Genomic DNA, 18,884 nt, shown 5'->3' with positions numbered 1-18,884 from the left:
CTTTTACATGCCTAACAACATCCAACACTGTACCATGCTCACCTTTAACATTAATTTGTGATGTATAACCTACATCAAACTGCTTGCCTTCTCAATGGAGTGGGGCGAGGGAGAGGAGAAAAGAAGGGAGGAAGAGAGTTTGGAACTCAATTTAAAAAAATGAATTTTGTTAAAAATTGTTTTTACATATAATTTGAAAAAATATTAAAAAATAAAATTAGTATGTGATTAGGAAGGTCATTTTAAAGGAAAAGGTAGTCTTAGGAGTTTTATGGGCTACATCTCCCATATACCATAGCTACCCCTTCTGATCCACTGAAACAGGGATGAATTAACATGAGTAAGTATCATGTGCCTCCACCATCCATTTTGATAAGGGCTTGACCTGGCTTCTGCTTCTTTGCCCCTGTAGCTTCCTTTAGGGGTCAGCTTATGGACCACCTCCGTTGGGAGGGCTTTCCTGGGCCCCTTGATTGTTAGTGCTTGCTTCCACTTCCTTAAATTATGCTGTATATATTTATCTTTGTACATGCTGTATCATACTCCCTCCACCCCTGTCAGAATGTAAGGTCCTTGGTGGTGGGGGTAGGGTGGGGGCAGGGTTGTGTGTATTGCTTCAGTTTTGTTCTCTGGCATCACCAATGTGTTGTATGGTGATTGGCACATTACAAGCACTTTACAGGTGCTGTTTGGATGGGACTGCAAGTGTCCTGCCCAGGATTACAAACTCTGGCCAAGGTTCTCCTGTTGCCACTAGCATTAGCAGCTACAAATCAGGGCCATTAACCTCCCTGACACCCAGGAGGAATCAGGACTTGTCCTTCTATCTGGTCTAGTACTAGCACAAACTATGTTCTGTCAGTTGAGAGGTTTAAGTACTGATAACTGCTGTCAACTGTCATAAAAGTTTAGATTCTTAAGGGAAATTTTTGTAAAAAGTCATTCTCATTCTAACTAGCAAGATCAGAAATCCTTGGGGGATGGGGGGCCGGTGGGGAGAGTCCTTGACGGACTATGAATTGTTTAAACAGTAGTTAACCCTATTGCTGCAAGTGGGCTTGACACTTAATATATACAAATTTAACAGAAGAAAATGATTTGTAGTTGACAAACCTCAACTCCAGCAGTACTGAACAATCCTAGGGAACTTGCAACTGTCACAATGTGACCATGATTAATCTCCAGCATTGTAGGAAGAAAAGCTTTAGTGGTCTGAAAAAGAAAGTTGAGTGTCAACAATTATTCTTAATGTTACATGAAACTCATCTACAACATAAAACCGTTAACAGAAATTAAATTTTAGCTTCAAAATGTTTTATTTTCCCAATTCAGTAAAACAAAAACTTCTGCATTTATTAGGAAGACAGCGGGTCCTGTAAATGTCTACTTAACACAACAATGTATTATTCCTATGGCAAGGACTAGGAACTAGCTGCAGCTAATTGGATTTTAATGCACGATCATCTATCCTGAGCTATTGTTAGGGGAAAGGGTGAGGAGCGTTAAAAGCAGCCCTTTAAAGCAGTGGTCTAGATCAGTGATCTCCAAAGTGTGGCCAAGTTATGGCTTGACACAAGGGGGTATGTGATCAACCAGCAGAGGATGGGAAGATGGTTGAATCTTACTCTCCTCAAGATAATCAGTAATAGATCTATTGCCAATACAATCATACCTACCGTGACACTCCAACATTCCTCCCTACTGCTTTACTCTTCAGTTCCAGACTCCTTACTTCTGTACCAGGACCTGGCCCCTCTATCGCCTAACTTCAGCAGCTCGTAGAAGTTGTAACCAGTTATAACCACTGGCCAGATATCTATTTGGAAACTCCCTCTTCTTTCCCTTCCCCCCACCATAACCAACGCTGACAATCCTATTACAGTTTCCAAAACCTGGCCACCACTAGGATGTGCTTTATCTTGTCTATGTCATTTCTAACATGTGGCTTTCAAAGGTGAACAGTGTTCCAGGTATGGTCTGATCAGAAGAACGATGACTCCTCTCCTTCTGGAAGCCGTCCCTTAATGTAGTCTAGTATAGCCACCATTGTTATGTGTTTTTGAAAAAAAGGAGTTGACCATTAAACTCTCCAGATCTTGTTTTCTTCTCATGAACTACTGCCTAGCCACATCTTCCCAGTGACTGACAATTACTCAATTACATTGTCAATTTAATTGCCTAGTTCTTTCAGTACCAGATGACACAGTCCATCTAATTCTGGTGACTTGATTCATTGAAGCCAGTTATTATATTATCATCTTACTTCAGTTTTAACTCCCTCTTAACTTAAAAAAAATCCTATCATTTCCACTCCACAGAACAATTCTTCTTGGCACAGGAGGCATTAAGCAAAATAAGAGTTGAATAGTTTGGCCTTCTCACCACCCAAAATACTCTAAGCAGTAGCATTCCTATTCTTTCTTTGATGCTTCCTTTTCCTTCAACACAAATTTTTAAAAATCCCAGGGAAAGCCCTCTTTGTTGTCCTTAGTATTCTTAATCAGTCTCAGCTATTCTGGGTATTAGTGCTTCTAAAATGATTCTTATGAGAATGTACTAGTCTTTTGTATTCATCCTCAATCACCTATTCCATCTTCGATCTTTTATGAGGATAAAAAAAAATCCAACAACTTTAGCTTCCACTACTAACCAACTCATCTGTCTTATCATTTGATATTCATTTGACTCATACTGTTGCGTCTGGGATGCTCTCCTTTTAAATTATCTCTTTCAAAGACCCAGGTCAATCACAATCCCTTATGTACCAAGAAAGGCTACATGGTGAATAAAGACTATTGGACTTGGAGTCAGCTTTTACAAATCTAGAATGGTCAGTGGGTTCTCTTTATATTTATTTCTCTTCTTTTTGGCCTCTTTGGAATAACTTCTTCTTATCTTCAGGGTTTCATTCTTGAGAGCTTTCTATCTCTCTTGGGCCAACTCCCCTTATATTAGGCCACTGGATCCTGCCTATCCTTGCTGTGAACTCTTTGAAATCTGTTCTGCCAAAATCTAAGGTGATATCTTTCCTTTCCTTGGTCACAAGCTGTATGAACTCAAAGATTCCTATCCTTTCCACTTCAGCACCGGGTGCCATCCTTTCAGAAGGATGAAATTACCATAAAGGCAAGCCATAAGTTTCTTAGCTGCTCTGTGTTGGCTGCCTAGCAGGAGACAATTTCCAGAACAGCACAATGGTTCTCAGTGAAGGAGGACCCTGCAGTGGAAAATCCCAAATGACACCTTGGTGAACTACTGAGGCAATACAGGTCCAAGGTGAATGTGAAATTGAAATATTTGTTTTACATGTTAAGCATTTTTTATGGTGGAAAAAATAAATCTCTGTCCTCTATCTAATATTTATATGGTATACTGAATATATTTTCAATGTATTTTCCAATACATTTTAGGATACCCTAAATGAGACACAGCTAAGTTTTATTTCAGAGACTTCCCTGTTTCCTTCCTCCCGATAATAAAGCTGTGGGAGCCCAAGCTGGAGTCCCTTGGGGGAGAGGGCTTGTTAGCTGTGTGATCACAGGCAAGTCACATCTCTCAGTCTCAGTTTCTTGATCTATAAGATGCAATGTCACCTGTCCTTTCTACTTCACAGGGTTGCTATGAGGATCAAAATGAAATAATTATGTGAAACTGCTTTATAAATTATAAAGGACTGTACAAATAAGCTGGTGGCATTATTATTACATTTGTATAGTGCTTTATACTTTTCAAAGTATTTCACAGATATTCTCTAGCTTAATCCCAACAATAATCCCATATTGTAAACTCTTATCCCAACCTTATCTATGAAGTCTTCTCAGAATATACCCAGTCCACAATAACTAATCCTCCTTTCCCCAAATTCCTATGTGACACTATGTACTATACAGTTTAGCACTTAATTACATATAGGTTGCCTTATAATGTTGTTTGTGCCAGTATTAACAGCCTCCCCAACTACATTTTCACTCAAGGATGTGAACTGTACCATATATTTTTCTAGTATTCCTCATATACCTAGCAATACTAAATGGTAGGCACAAGTTAAAGTTATACAGTTGGCAGAAATTTTGACTTTTTTTTTGTACCATCAAGTAAGAGTGGCTGGAGTAGGTAGTTCATGTCATTATCTTGGTTTTGTTCTGCTGAAACAGTTCATGAACCCTAAGTTTCGAGAACCACTTTTTCAGGACATTGAAATCTGTCTTCAGGCTCCGGCATAAAACTCCAGAGTGAATACTCAATTGTATAAATAAAATAAAGTTAAATTGTTACAGAGCGCACACATTCTCAAAATAGGCCAGGAAAAGTATCTGTGTGTTTCCAGGTCTTTAGTTAGGAATCATGTTTTGGCTAATTGTCTTTATATTCTCTAAAAGTATTACAAGAGTAGTAGTAGGTCAAGAATCACTAATGACAAACTCTAAATCAGTTCTTATTACATTTTAAAGATTAGACTGAAAGGAAGAGAAAACCAAAATGGTGGTAGTAATTTCAAGAATTTCTACATATATCTTTGCTAAATAGTCCAACATTAACTCCTGAGAAATTCACATGATATAAAATCCTAACATTTGCTACTTGGTTAACTGACATTCTGAATCATATCTGCTGCAAACAAGAATACAAACGCTGTTTACAATCCAATTCTATGTGTCTGGTTTTTGTGTTTATAAAAACACAAAATAGTTTTGCTCTAATAATCTTTACATATTCTTATAAGACATTTTTGCCTATAGGTATTAAATGACCTATCCATTCCCCTAGGCCTTGGAAGATAATTTCTTCCTCTGTACATCTGGTAGAATAGAAGAGAAAAGTATAACTGCTTCTATTTTTGCTTCATTGGCTATCAGATTCTGATAGTGATAATGGTAACTTCTTCCCAGTTCTGATGGCATCTTAAAACATTTTATTTTTGTTTGGAACTAGTACTTGGTTTGTGCATCTTTCTGTGGAGTGTGGCAGCTGCACCAAACATTCTAGGAAATGTCCATCAGTCACAAAAGCCAATCATTTTAGGTCAATTTCATACAGAAAGAAAAACCACCCCCTCCCCCTTCCTTCCCCCAACTCCCATGGGCCCCATGCCCTGCAACTTAAGAGTAACCGACTTCAAGAAATCCATGAAAAACAACCTTAGTTTGATAGAGATTTTTACTTTTCAACTGGCATCTTGTGGACACAGTATAATTAGAGGATAAAACCAGAATACCTACTTAGTGAGTTGCCCCACTTTTAATAGCTAACAAAAAACTGTACTGAACAGCATTTTAAAAAAGGAAACTGTTTTTGGTTAGTTTCCCTTTCCTGTTCCCCATCAAGGATAAATTTGGCTTTCTGTGAATAAAAGACTAAATTTGCCATAGCTTTCTCTATAGCTCTAAGATAAACATTCTTTGGCTAATCAGTTGAAGGCCTTTCTTTAGAAAGAATGTCATTTTGTAGGCACCACAAAACTACTCTATGAATGAACACCCAAAGCAAGGACTAGTATGAGGACATTCAAATCATTACCACTTAATCAGTCTCCTTTCTAAACCTTGGCTTAGGTTTCACATTGTAGCATAATACAATATGTGACTGAGTGCTGAGTTTCCATTAAACATTTCCTCAGCAGTTTGTATGAAAGGAATCAACTATGTTGTTTATGCTTTCACAAATAAACTCAGGCTTTACATTCACAAGAACGAGAGCAAGTTACTTAATCAACATCAATTTTATCATAAACAAGAAAAAGGATGTTACGTACTTTTTATTTTTACATGTATTTATATGGAAAGCATCACATTCAGTAATTTTCAAAAGCAGTTTGACTTTATGTACTAGTTTACCTTCCTAATTATTCTTGTCCCCTGCGGTTTGGTAGATGCTATATGAGATGACGAGTACAAGGTATTCACTGGTTGACATAGTTTGATGGCAGAATGAAATTTGGCTCTTCATAATGCATTATTAATGCACACAAATATTACACCAAGAATGAGGTAGGGATCAGCAAAGGGTGAAGTGTCAGTTGCTATGACACCAGTCAGTTCAAACTAAGGTTCTAAGAGCTTTTCATTTGTTCCAGAATAGTCATGAGAAAAAATATAAGGGCAAATATTTGAAATGCATAATCCAGTAGCTTATGTACAAATCTAGGGCTGTGTTGCCAAAGTGTAAAACAACAGAGTTACACAATTATCAGATGAATTTCTGCCAGTCCACATCTTCCACCTGAAAGAAGTTTTGCTTTGTTACCCAGATGATAACAAGTGACTATTTAGGTCAGTGGATCCCCAAACAGTAGACAGTTAGTCTATCACTGACTCTCAGACTTACCTGGGCAGACCTCTAAGCTGGTTGTTGGCATTATGCCGGCTTTCCCATAGCTGGCAGGGGATACCAGCAGGGAGTTCAATTGGCAGAGACTTGCATGCTCTCTCAGCAACTATCACAGGACTTCAAGGAAATACAAAGTAGGTCTGAACATGGGAAAAAGGCTGGGGCCCTCATCCTAGGGGGGTTTCAGATTCTAGAGAACTGCCCAATGCTTTGTCACATTCTAGCTAAAAAGACCTATAAAACGGGAGGCTTTGGAGTTGGAAGGGAATTTAAAAGGCCATCTACACTTTCTACATAGTATATATATAATATACCATTTTGGCTATAAAGACCTACAGCCACACATAAATTATTTTATTGTATATTTCAGCCCTGGCCAAATATGATAAATTGTAGAAGCTGAATTTTGAAATGAGGAGTTTTATCAAGAAGCTACAATATCAAATTCTTACTAAATCTTTCAGTCAGAAATTTCTGTATAAACAGGAAGGCAGAAATTCAGAAGAAACCAAAATTCTAATAGATGCTGTACCACGTTTTGTGAAACACTCCACACATTTTCCATAATACCTCAAAATTTCTCTTAAAAGCATAGGCAACTTCTTTTCCCCCATAAGTAACTTTCAATGGTAGTTGTAAACCTCATGTTTTCCTATGTTTGCATAATCTTAATGACTTCTTAAACACTTGAGTGAAACTAAATGAACAATTATAAGCTATGTCACATCTTCAGTAATCTGTTCTTACAGATTTACGGCAAATTAACTCTTAACAGTCTATCACTCCTTCCCTCCCCTTTCCAAAAATCCTCTAGTTCATTCTTGGTGTCCTTAATGAAAGATTTTACAGCACAAAGAGGACTGCAGCTGCAATGTCAGGACAAATTAGTAGAAAACTAAACAAATGAGAATGCAAAGAAATGCTGCATCTGCAAAGTGTGGCTTTTGAAAATTTGAGACTGATGACATGTTAAAGATGTAGGCAAAAGCATACATAAACTTCTATTTGTAAATAAATCAGATTAATGGACACTAATTAAGAAATTCAAATTCTCACAAGAGAAATATTCTTAACGCATATGTACAATATTCTTTTGATCAAGAGAACACTTCTAAAAAGCATCCTTCCTCAGAGCTTTTCTAACTCCCTATTATCTAGCTGTCTACGAATCAGAAGAATTTCAAGTTTAGGCCTATAAAATTCTAAAAAACACAATGGAGATTATGATAGGAATAGGAAAAAATACCTTGATGCCTCAAACTCTTCTTAGAAGCAGGCACGTTATTAATCATAAATGCAAAAAAAATAAATGTGATGAATGATGATAAAGGACTTCCAGGAAAGGAATATGATTGTTATTTGCTTTCATGTTTAGTAGTGCTTTCAAAGGGCAACTAGGAGGTGCAATGGATAGAGTATCAGCCCTGGAGTCCGGAAGACCTAAGTGCAAAACCAAACAATTACTAGTTCTATGACCCTGGTCGAGTCACTTTGCCCTGCTTACTTCAGTTTCTTCATCTGTAAAATGAGCTGGAGAAGGAGATGTCAAACTATTGCAGTATCTTTGCCAAGAAAACTCCAAATGGAGTCACAAAGAATCAGACATGACTGATCTGCTAAACAAGAAGTGCTTTTAATTTACAAAGGCCTTTCTCCTCACTACAACCCTGCGTATTAGGTAATAAACACTGCCTTTGTTTTATAAATGAGAAATGATGCTTAGTGGTTCTATGACTATGGCCCAGTTTTCTCACCTCTCTGACACTGGGATAGGGCTCAAAGATGTCCTGACTAAACCCACCATTCCTTCCACTATGCAGTTTGGTCTCCTCTGTCTGATATCACTAACTGGCTCTATGTTCATGTAGGTGTCTCTCACTCTTTCCCCTTGCTCATCCACCCATATCTAATGAGTTGCCAGGTCTTACTGCTATTACTACCTCAAAAACATCTCTCGTAACCATTTCCTTTTCTTTACCACCAAGTGGTCATCCTAGTTTAGGGTCCGATTGCCTATTCTCTGGACAACAGCCTTTTAACTGAACTTTGAGTCTCTTCCCTCTGCAATCCATTCTATGATTCCATTTATACAACTTCCAAGATAGATATTCCTTAGCATAGGTAGGATAATATCCCTCCTGTATCCAAGAATCTCCACTGGCTCCCTATTGCCTATAGGATAAATAAAATAAAACCGCTGTAGCCCTCATAATCTGGCTCTAGCCCACCATTCTTCCTTTCTAATTCATTTTTAAAATTTTGAGTTCTAAATTCTCACCCTCCCTCCAATTTCTCCCACCCAATGAGAAGACAAGTTATATGATAATATTACATATGTGAATTCATGCAAAACATGCATTTCCATATTATTCATGTTGCAAAAAACAATCAAGAAAAATATAGAAAGTGAAAAAGCATGCTTCAATCCACACTCAGAGTTCATCAGTTCTTTCTCTGGAGGTGGGTAGCATTTTTCATCATGAGTCCTTTAGAATTGTCTTGGATCATTGTCTTGATCAAAGTGGCTAAGTCTTTCACAGTTGCTCATCCTTACAATAACGATGTTACTGTTTATAATATTCTCTTCATTCTGTTCACTTCACTTTGCATCAATTCATATAAGTCTTCCCAGGTTTTTCTGAAATCATCCCCCTCATCATTTCTTACAGCACAACAGTATTCCATCACAATCAGATACCACAGCTTGTTCAGCCATTCCCCAATTGATGGGCATCCCCTCAATTTCTAATTCTTTAGTTCCAAATTGTTCTCCAGAATGGTTGGACCAGTTCACAACTCCACCAAGAGTGTATTAGTAAACTTATTTTTCCATATCCCTTCCAGTGTCTGTCATTTTCCTTTTCTGTCATGTTAGTCAATATGATCAGTGTAAGATGGTACCTCAGAGTTGTTTTAATTTGCATTTCTCTAATCATTAGTAATCATGTAATTAGAAGGTTTTGTTTATCTGTTTTGGAGAAATATACTTTATTGGGGAGTTTTTAGAGAAGTGCATTTTGTGACAAAACAAAAAACATCCATAAACAAAATGTAAAGAAGGAAATTTTACCTTCTTATATGAAGGAAAAGTGATTATTTTGAGGGTTTTTTTTTTTGCAAGATCTTTCTCATCTCCACTGGAAAAGTTTATATAATTAATGTATTGATGGTACGGAACTATTTAAGGCACTAAGACACAGAAAACTTTGTAAAACTTAGTCAAAAATTCTAGAAATAGCTGAAAAGATTAATCAAATGCTTAAAAAGGAGGAAGGGAAATCAGAGAGTTGGGAACCTAGAAAAAAGATATGGATTAAATGAACTAAGATTCTTAAATTTGCAAGTGTTATGTTTTAAGATGCTGACCACCAAAACTTTGAAACTTTACTATACTCAAAGAAGTATTTAGAAAATCTCTTTTCTCAATTATGAAATTACCTTTAAGTGTTAACTAAACACAAACCTAATCTGTACTAGTATGTAAACTGTATGAAATCATATTTTGGTTCTAACGAACATCTATTTTGAAATTTATAGCAGTCAAGAGTTATCTAAATGAACATAGAGTGACAGAAACCAAATTGTGTGATGTGTTCCCAAGACTTTTGAGATCAATAACAGTGGGGGTAGCTCTCTAAGGCAGGGATCCATGAACATGTTTAAGAAAACACTTTGAAAATTGCATTTCAATATAATTGGCTTCCTATGTTTGTATTTTATGTATTTAAAAACATTACTCTGAGAAGGAGTCTGTAGGTTTTGCCAGATTGCCAAAGGGATCTACAACACAAAATAAGGTTAAGCATCCTCTAAGGTACCTAGACATGGGGTCGGTCATTTTAACTTACATCTGAATTAAGGCAAGATATAAAAATCCAAGGCACACTATAGTTCCTTCTCTATTATTTAAGCAAGGAGAAGGGAACAGAAAAAGCCCAAAAGTCAAATTTTTACCAAGTTACCCCCTCCTTTATTTTTTGATTTATTATTTCTGTGGCTAGAGAGATTTCAAATTGAATTGCAGAAGCAGTTAATATCTAATACATATACGCAAGAACACTTCTGCAGTTGCCTTGCAGCCAAAAAGCTAATAAAAGAAACAGCTAGACTTTTTAAATGGACACGATTAGAACGATGGCAATACTAATAATTCAGCAAAAATAAGTGCTCATTAAACAGTGACTGCTGCTATTAAAGGATGGGATGGTGTTAACCTCAAACGGTGACTCAGAACTACAAAAATTTCACAATAGTACTAGTATATCTACTGCTCCAATTCAAGTCTCATATTTAAAATTCAATCTCTTCCCAAAAGATAAGAGATAAAACAATAAGAAACAATTTCAAAAGATTATCAATAATCTCAGATCATTCAAAGACAGCAATAAGAAATACAAATTCAAATAACTCTGAAGTTTTACCCTTGCAACCATGAAGCTGGCAAAGGCAGGGAAAGATGGAAATGGTGCTGAAGGGGCTACAGGAACACAGGCTCACTAATACACTGTAGGTGGTACTGTGAATTAACTCAACCATTCTGGAAAAGTTTGGAATTATGTAAGATAAATCATCACTCAACTATTCATAACTTCTGACCATCAGATCACTAGGCATATACTCAAAAGAGGTCAAAAAACAGGAAGAAAGGTCTCATAAATACTAAAATATTCATAGCACCACTCTTTGGTAGCCATAAATAACCAGAAACAAAGTAACTGCGTGAGTAGTGAGTGGCTGAACAAATTGTGCATATTAATGCAATGCAAGCCATATTACTGCACCACAAGAAATGACCAATGAGGAATTCAGAGAAGCATGAGAAGACTTGTATGAACTGATCCAATGCAAGGTAAGGAGAACCAGAACAATATATATAGTGACTACAATAATGTAAATATAAAGAGAGGGCTAAGTGAAGCTGAACACTAATTGCAATAAACATTTTCTCCCCAGGAGAAGAGAGGAAAAAATGTATCTCCTCATTTCTTTCTTCGTAAAGGTGGGTATGTGGGTGGTGGTGGTGGGGAATGGGGGCAGGGATCCTACAGCAAAGAATGTTATATTACATTATCAGACAGGGTTGTTCTGTTGGCTGATTTTACTTCACCATTTCTGTTGCAAAGGAAAGTTCGGGGGGTATATATCCAAAAATTACCATGATGTGAAAAAGGGAATCAATTAAATGTTAACTTAAAAAATTTAATCTGCTTATGATTTTTATGGGATGTAGTGTGTTATACTGGAAAGCATGATGAACTTGAATGTAGTCAGGAAACCTGGGTTCTACCATTAATTAACTTTCTGTGCGATCTTGGACAAATTACTAAATATCTCTAGGACTGTTTTCTCATTTATAATATTAGGTCATTAGACTAAATTGGGGGTTCTTAACCTGGAGTTGATGAACTTGTTTCCTCTGAAAGTCTATTCATTTTATTTTATGCATTTTTAAATACATCAAATAAATAAAAATTTTAAAAAACATTCTGAAAGAGAACCCTATGGGTTTCACTAGACTACCCAAGAGGTGCATGATACAAGAAACATCTAGAGCCCCTACTTGGCTCCAAAAATAAGTGTAATGAGTTAGAGAGAAAATTTAAAACTAAATGAAGTTTAGAATGAAACTTGTAATTTTTGGGATGACCTAATGAGGTATCAATTCCATTAAGATAACTGTTAGCATTTGGCAATCAGTAAATCAAATATATAACGGCTTAAAAAGTAATTTCTCTCTTTTCATCATATCGACAACTAGAAAAATTCAAATTTCCCTGTCAGTCAACAAGTCTTCCTACTAGTGTTATGCTCTGTGTTCAGTACTGGGGATACAAAAAGGATAAGAGACAGTCCTTTCCCTCAGGCTAGAAGCTCAAGGATTCTATGAATGTTCTTCCTACCCTTTTTTTTAGCTTAGTAGCTAATCCTCTTCTGATGCTGTAAGTTTATGTACAGCACATCAGAATCAACTAAAACTCAACAGATAAGTCACTTGTCTAAAGAACTTAGTCCCAAATCTATTTATAATCAAGAGACAGGGTAGATCAGATCATTAACTCAAATCTACAGATTAGAAATCGCTAATAATCTGGAATCATTAATTAGTTTTCTCTACAAAGTTCATAGTAGTTATATCAGCCAAAATTATTAATGCTCAACACAATGAAATCTTATTTCCTCTTCCTTTTCAACCATGTCATTGTGCCTCAAGAATAGAATACCAGATCTTTTAACTTTTTATTTATTTTAAGGGCGGACCTGGATGATCTCATACTTGTTTCCTCCTATATTAAATCATTTCATACAAGAACTATGAAAATGATTAAATTTGAGGGACATTCAGATCTATTTTCCTTCTTGCGAACCCTTTCTTCCCTACATACCTCAGGGCTATTCTTGAACCCTCAGAATAGCTTCTTAGAATAAAGGGCTTAGATTATCATGACTCCTTTTTCTTTAACCCCAAATCAGCATACAACTCTTGACAATATTAATCAGGTTTCCAAAAAAGTAGAAACACTGGAACTACTCTAATTATAAATAACCATTTATCTTAGGCATGTATATATACATACTTTGTTCAAGCCACAGAGGCTGCTCTCTATTCCTCTTGCCTCCGGAATCCGTAGCAAATTACTTGGTGTTTCCTTATTATGATTATAATACTACTTTTTTGATATTTCTTCTACCTCTTTAAGAGTCATCAGTCTACAAGTTCTTTCCCAAAGCTTAAAAAAGGTGTGCCCTCCTTGGGCATTTAGGGCTTTTTTGGGGGTGGGTGGGTAGGGAGTAGGCTAATTACTGGTCTTCAAAGAGTAAAATAACCAGTTTCAATGAAGTGATAAATAAGTAAAATTTAACCCCTCACAATTAATTTCTATTTTTTAAGCCAGAAAAACACCATCATTTTAATTTATACTTGCTATCTGCTAGAAGCATCTATAACAAGAGCTAGCATTTATGTAGCACATAAAAGATTGCAAAACACTTTACATATGTACACAAACATACACTTTATCTCATTTAATTCTAACAACACAGTGACCCTATCCATTTTGAGGAAAATAAGGCTGGGAGAGATTACGTGATTTGCCCAGGGTCACAGAGCTAGTAAGTACCTAAGGCAGAATTCAAACTCTCCAACTCTCTCCAAGTCCAACACTATCATGACTATACTATTTCTCTTTCCCAGAATCCCAAAGATGACAAATCCATATCAGCAGTGAAAGAGCTTGAGTCTTTCCTTCATAGCCCAAGCTTTTCACATTATTTTTCCAGTGGTTTAAAACTTCTCTAACAAAAGAATCTGAATTTAAATCTAGACTGAAGCACATAATTTTCAGTTTATATAACTTGTGTCATACAATCACAATCCTACTACTAAACTAAAAAATAAAAGCTTGCTTATAAAATCGGTGATACAAATTCAGTCTGTCTGGTAAATAAATAATGGGTATTATTTTCATATGTTCACTATTGCTCTATTACTTTCATAAGTCTCTTTAAAAACAAATAGGAAAGCCACAGTGAAAAGAAATAAGATCAATTTTAACAATCAGAATGGTGGCTATATTCCAGTACATGCCATAAAGTGATAAAATATTTTTATGGTAATAAGATAAAAGACAGTTTCTCATCTTGTCTAAATTGCAAACAATTTTCTCATCAGGATTTCCATTAGCTATTTTGTTTCTAAGAGGGAGGCTTTACTTGTCGCATAAGACGCTTCATATTTATCCGGGGAAATTATAACCAAGCAAAAAGCAGCCAAATGAGCACTGATCTGAAGGGTATCCCTATCTCTTACCCTTAGAAACCTATGCTGTCTTTTAGGAGGAGCAAGTGAGCCCAAGTAGCTTGGTTTAGAATGTCCTTGGTCTGGAAGACCACATGAAGACGAGTTGGTTTACGATAAAGTGGAGGGAGATGGGAGGACATTGTTATACACTTCAAGAGTTATGTACTCGCTCTTGCATACACACAGAAGTATGCTCTGAATAAAGGTTGTTCTTGGCGAAAAGGTAATACAGTATTTCCCTAGGCAAAACACTGTGCTGTCCTTTCAAAGTTTTTATATAGGTATAAACAGGTTCTAGGAAGTTACATATTTCCTTTAATGACCCCATGCTTCTACCTGAAGTAAAGGTTCACTTTTTAACATCAGTATTCTTCTGGTGATATCATATAGTTACAAGTCATGGAATACTAAGCATTTTAAGCATTAAAGTAAGGATGATTCAAAGGGAAATATGATACATGGAGGGTTTGAGCAGGATGCAGCACATTAAAAACAAGATATTGTCCAGAAAAGTGGTATAAAAGATGAGCAATCAGAAAAGGTCAGCCAGTCACATGGCAAGACTGTGAGATACCCAATGGATGGTTCACATGCTTGATTCGTATCCACAGGTCAAGATGCTGACGAAGGTACTTAAGTATGTTGGAAAAACTTATTTCCTCCCCCTAGAGCAATGGGAAAACACATATGAACTACACACAGGATAAGCAGGTATGGGTGAGTTGTCGTCTGCATTGCTTAGAGGGAATATCAATCATACTAGTGAGACTATAGTTCTACTTGAGAAAAATCAGATTAAAACCAATCCTTAATTTTTAAAGAGGAAAAAAAGTCAAAAAAGGACAATAGGCAACCTTGGGATTGGAGTGGATTGTGGGAAGAAAGGCAGACTTTGGAAATGATGAGGATATTTAGTGTCTCCTTGTACCTCCATTACCCCCATTCCTTTTGAGCTGGTAGAACTCTTCTTTAGTGTCTGCCCTCTCCTCTTCTCCCAGCACAAGCAGCTTAGCCTCCTGGAGTACTGCCCAATTCATTTTACTTTAGGGATAGGTCCTTGAGAATGTCTATTTCAATGTTAGAGGACCACAACTCTCTGATGGTGTTTCTCCTACACAGAAAAGGTACACCTACTCTCAAAATGACCTTCATTTTAAGAAAAAAAATCCTCTCAAAACAGATGCTAAGGATAAGACTGATTATTGGCACAAGTGTCATAATTTTAGAAATTTGTGGTCTTGTGACACTTGGTTTTTGCAAAAGAAAATAAAGCTGATTTCATAAGACAAAGTGTAAGTAGTTATTGGGAATTAGGACTGAATTATCAGCAAGGTACCTTAAGACTTTATTATGTAACAGATTAAAGGCTTAGCTTTTTTCACAGGGATAAACTGAAAATCATACTGCCGTATTACAAAAAACCCTTAAAAAAAACAAACCAGAAACTTTGCTGCTAAGTACTTCTATAACCTAGTTCTTCTAACATAAGACTCATCCTTTGCCAGTCAACAAGAGCTACTGCATCCTTCACTTTTTCTTGCCCAATTGATCATATTTTGACATGCATACTGAATTTTTGTAAAAGTAGAGTTCATTCCTAGCAAAGTAAGATAACAGTGACATATTTGACATTTTCTTGTAGAAAATCTCAGCATTATCTACTCAGTTGCTTATAGGGGAGGCCTAAGAGGACTTTGGAGTTGCAAGGAGGCAACTAGAGCCCCATCACTGGTAAGAAAGGGAGGAGAGACATTCAAGTACTTTAAGCAGGAAAAATAAGATCACTGATAGGGACAGAACCCATCATCTCCAAGGTAAAAGCTACCCTGAAAGGAGATAAAAGTAAAAAAGGAAAATTAGATTTTGATAAGTCCCAGCATGGTGCTGGTTCTTTAGGATTATAGTATTAAATAATTGCCTAATTTACGGGAAAAACTTTCTGGTGATATTAACTTAAAAGTTGTCATTTAATCAATGCCAAATTAGCCATGCTAATCAAACTCAAAATTTATTCATTCGAAGACACTCAATTTTGTTCTCAAAGTCAGAGGAATAAGTGACACTGAAATCAACTAGTAAGTTAAAAGTTAATTTATGCCAGCATAAAAATGTTTGCCTATTTCCAAGGAAGGTCCTTTCAAACATTAGCTGAAGAATTCTTTTTCATTATAGTGTTCTTTTCAGTTCATCTAATTTCCATTTCTTCTTTTTTCCTTTTTTTCTGGGGGGTGGGGGAGGGTGGGGTGGGTGTCAGACCTATGATTTAATATAGGGATCTCCAGGACAGAAGGTTGTTCTACGGAAGCAGATCTGCACTTTCATCAATGAACACATGTTTTCAGCCCTACTATATGCCAGGCAGTCTGAGAGAGTTGCCTCAGGCACTCAGAGGTGAAGTAATTTACCCAGGGTCACATAACCAGTATATAATAGATGGGGAACTAAATCAGATATTTCTAAGGACTTCAATTAGTATTTTACAGGGAAAAGAAATCATTTGCTAACAGCTTTCTCTTTCCCATTTTCTGTATCTTACAACCCTTTGCATAATCCCCCATTCTCTCCATTTCTCTAGTCCAATAATGAGAAAGCCCTTCTCTATGTGATCAATCCCTCTACATGTAATCTAGATCCATCCCCACCAATCTTCTCTAGCAAACCGCCCCTATAACTATCCCTTTGCCCTCATTTTTGTTTTTTGCCTATATGCTACTGCTTCCTTCCCTCCTGTCTACAAACATGCCGAAGTCAGCTCTATCCTAAGAAGACAAAAACAAAAATCCTAAAACGCTTTGGAGCCCTTTCGTTCCTTCAGGTTCTCATCCTTTATCTCTCTTGTCTTCCAGGGCCAAACTCCTAGAAAAAGCTGTTTATACCCATCACCTCCATTTAATCTCTTCTCAATCCCATGCAATCTCACCTCTGACTTCATCACAACTATAATTGCTCTCTCCAAAATTACCAATGATCTCTTAAAAGATAAGTGTGATTATCCTTCAGTCTTCAGCGTTTTTGACCTCTCTGTTGCATTTGACCCTACTGACCACCATGCCCTCCCCTATACTGTCTCCTCTCTGGGTTTTTGTGACATTGTTCTCATTTTCCTCCTACCTGTTGGATCCCCTTTTCTCCCCAGTCTCCTTTTCTAGATCATTTGCCTCTTGCCTCGTAACTGGGGGAGAACCCCAAACTTCCTTTCTGGGCGCTGGCTTTAATTTTCTCTATATTGAGAATTCTCAGATTCACAAATTGAATCCTAAACTCTCTCCTGAGTTCTAGTCCTGTATCATCAACTGTCTTTTAGACTTTATGTCCATTAAGACTATTATATGTCTATTAGAGTACACTGGATGTTTTATGGATATCTCATACTCATCATGTCCAACATATGATGTCTTTTCCCTAAAACCTATCCCTCTTTCAAACTTTCCTGCATCTGCAGAGTGCAACACCATTCTTTCAGTCATCCAGATGTCCAACCTTGGGGTCATCACTGGCTCCTTGCTATCCCCACATCCAAATAGTTGCCAAATGTACATTGTTATTTTCCATGTTGTCTCTTCCATTGAAATGTGGCCTCCTCAGCACTTAGCACAATGCCTAGCACATAATAATCACTAAATGCCTTTCCAGACTAATTACACATTGCTCCCCTCCATGATCTCCACAGTTCAGACAAACTAGCCTTTTGGCCATTTCTCACATATGATACTACATCTCCGATCTCCAGGCCCTAGCTCTGGTATTCTCCCATCCCTGAAATGCACCCCTTCATCTCTGTTTTTCAGAATTCCTAGATTTCTTCAAGGTTTGGTTCAAGTACTAGCTTTAACGTGAAGCTTTTCCTGATTTCCCAGCTGTCAGTGTTCCCCACCTGACCCAACCAAACTATTTGGTATAACCTTTTCTACATACACGTTCTCTCCCCTTGCTAGACTGTAATTTTGTGGAGGGCAGGAACTATTTTACTTTTGTCAGCGTCTAGCCCAGGAACTGGCATAAAGTAAGTGAGCGATGCATGCTTGTTGATTGATTCCTGACAGTAAGTAGCTCAATATTTACTTCTATAGACTCCCTAATTTTCATTTCCAATTTCAAGACTGCATGTTTTAACATGTATTGGTTATGTGACCCTGGGTAAATTACTTAACCTCTGAGTGCTTGGGGCAACTCTCTCAGACTCTTAGCACAGTGCCTGGCACATAGTAGGGCTCAAAACAAATGCTTATTGATGAAGGTGCAGATCTGTTGGCATAGAGCAAGCTTCTCTCCTGTATCAAATCATAGGTCTGGTCTCTGCTACTCCCCAACCCCCCTCAAAAAGGAAGAAAAAAAGAAGAAATGGGAACTACATGAACTGAAATGAACACTATAATAAAAAAGAATTCTTTAGCTAATGTTTTAACTGAGCAATGTATTAGACATTTAGAAATGGGAGGTCCTTCCTCAGAAATAGGCAAATGTAGTCATGCTGGCAAGAAGCATGGATAACTTCCTATTATAGTGGGAGGCCTAGAAAAAGATTTCTAGAAGCTGTTAGAACAGAATCTCCAAACTCCTAGCAACAACGTTGATAACTATGGGAGAAGAGACATTTTCTCAATGGCAATGCATCTTTTCTTAACTGTCTCTGATGCATCCCACCCAGTCTTTTAATTTTTTATTACAAAAACCGACTCTTAAGAGACATATTTGGAAATGAAAGCCATTTAAAAGCCAAAAGGTAGCAGTTAAAAATTGCTAGAACAGAAGATATGTT

At 36.9% G+C, this 18,884-nt stretch overlaps 1 protein-coding gene across 1 annotated transcript in view; it reads right to left on the bottom strand.

The window, feature by feature from the left end:
* Positions 1–18,884, bottom strand: part of RDH10 (retinol dehydrogenase 10) — a 35,065-nt gene that overhangs the window by 4,330 nt on the left and 11,851 nt on the right. The window contains exon 3 of the mRNA XM_036755749.1: positions 1,114–1,212. Coding sequence (XP_036611644.1) covers positions 1,114–1,212 — 99 coding nt within the window. The remainder of the gene's footprint in view (positions 1–1,113; positions 1,213–18,884) is intronic.

Source organism: Trichosurus vulpecula, chromosome 1, assembly GCF_011100635.1.
Source record: "Trichosurus vulpecula isolate mTriVul1 chromosome 1, mTriVul1.pri, whole genome shotgun sequence".
Classification (NCBI taxonomy): domain Eukaryota; kingdom Metazoa; phylum Chordata; class Mammalia; order Diprotodontia; family Phalangeridae; genus Trichosurus; species Trichosurus vulpecula.
The sequence above is the reverse complement of the archived record's forward strand: the minus strand, read 5'-3'. Positions and strand labels throughout refer to the sequence as shown.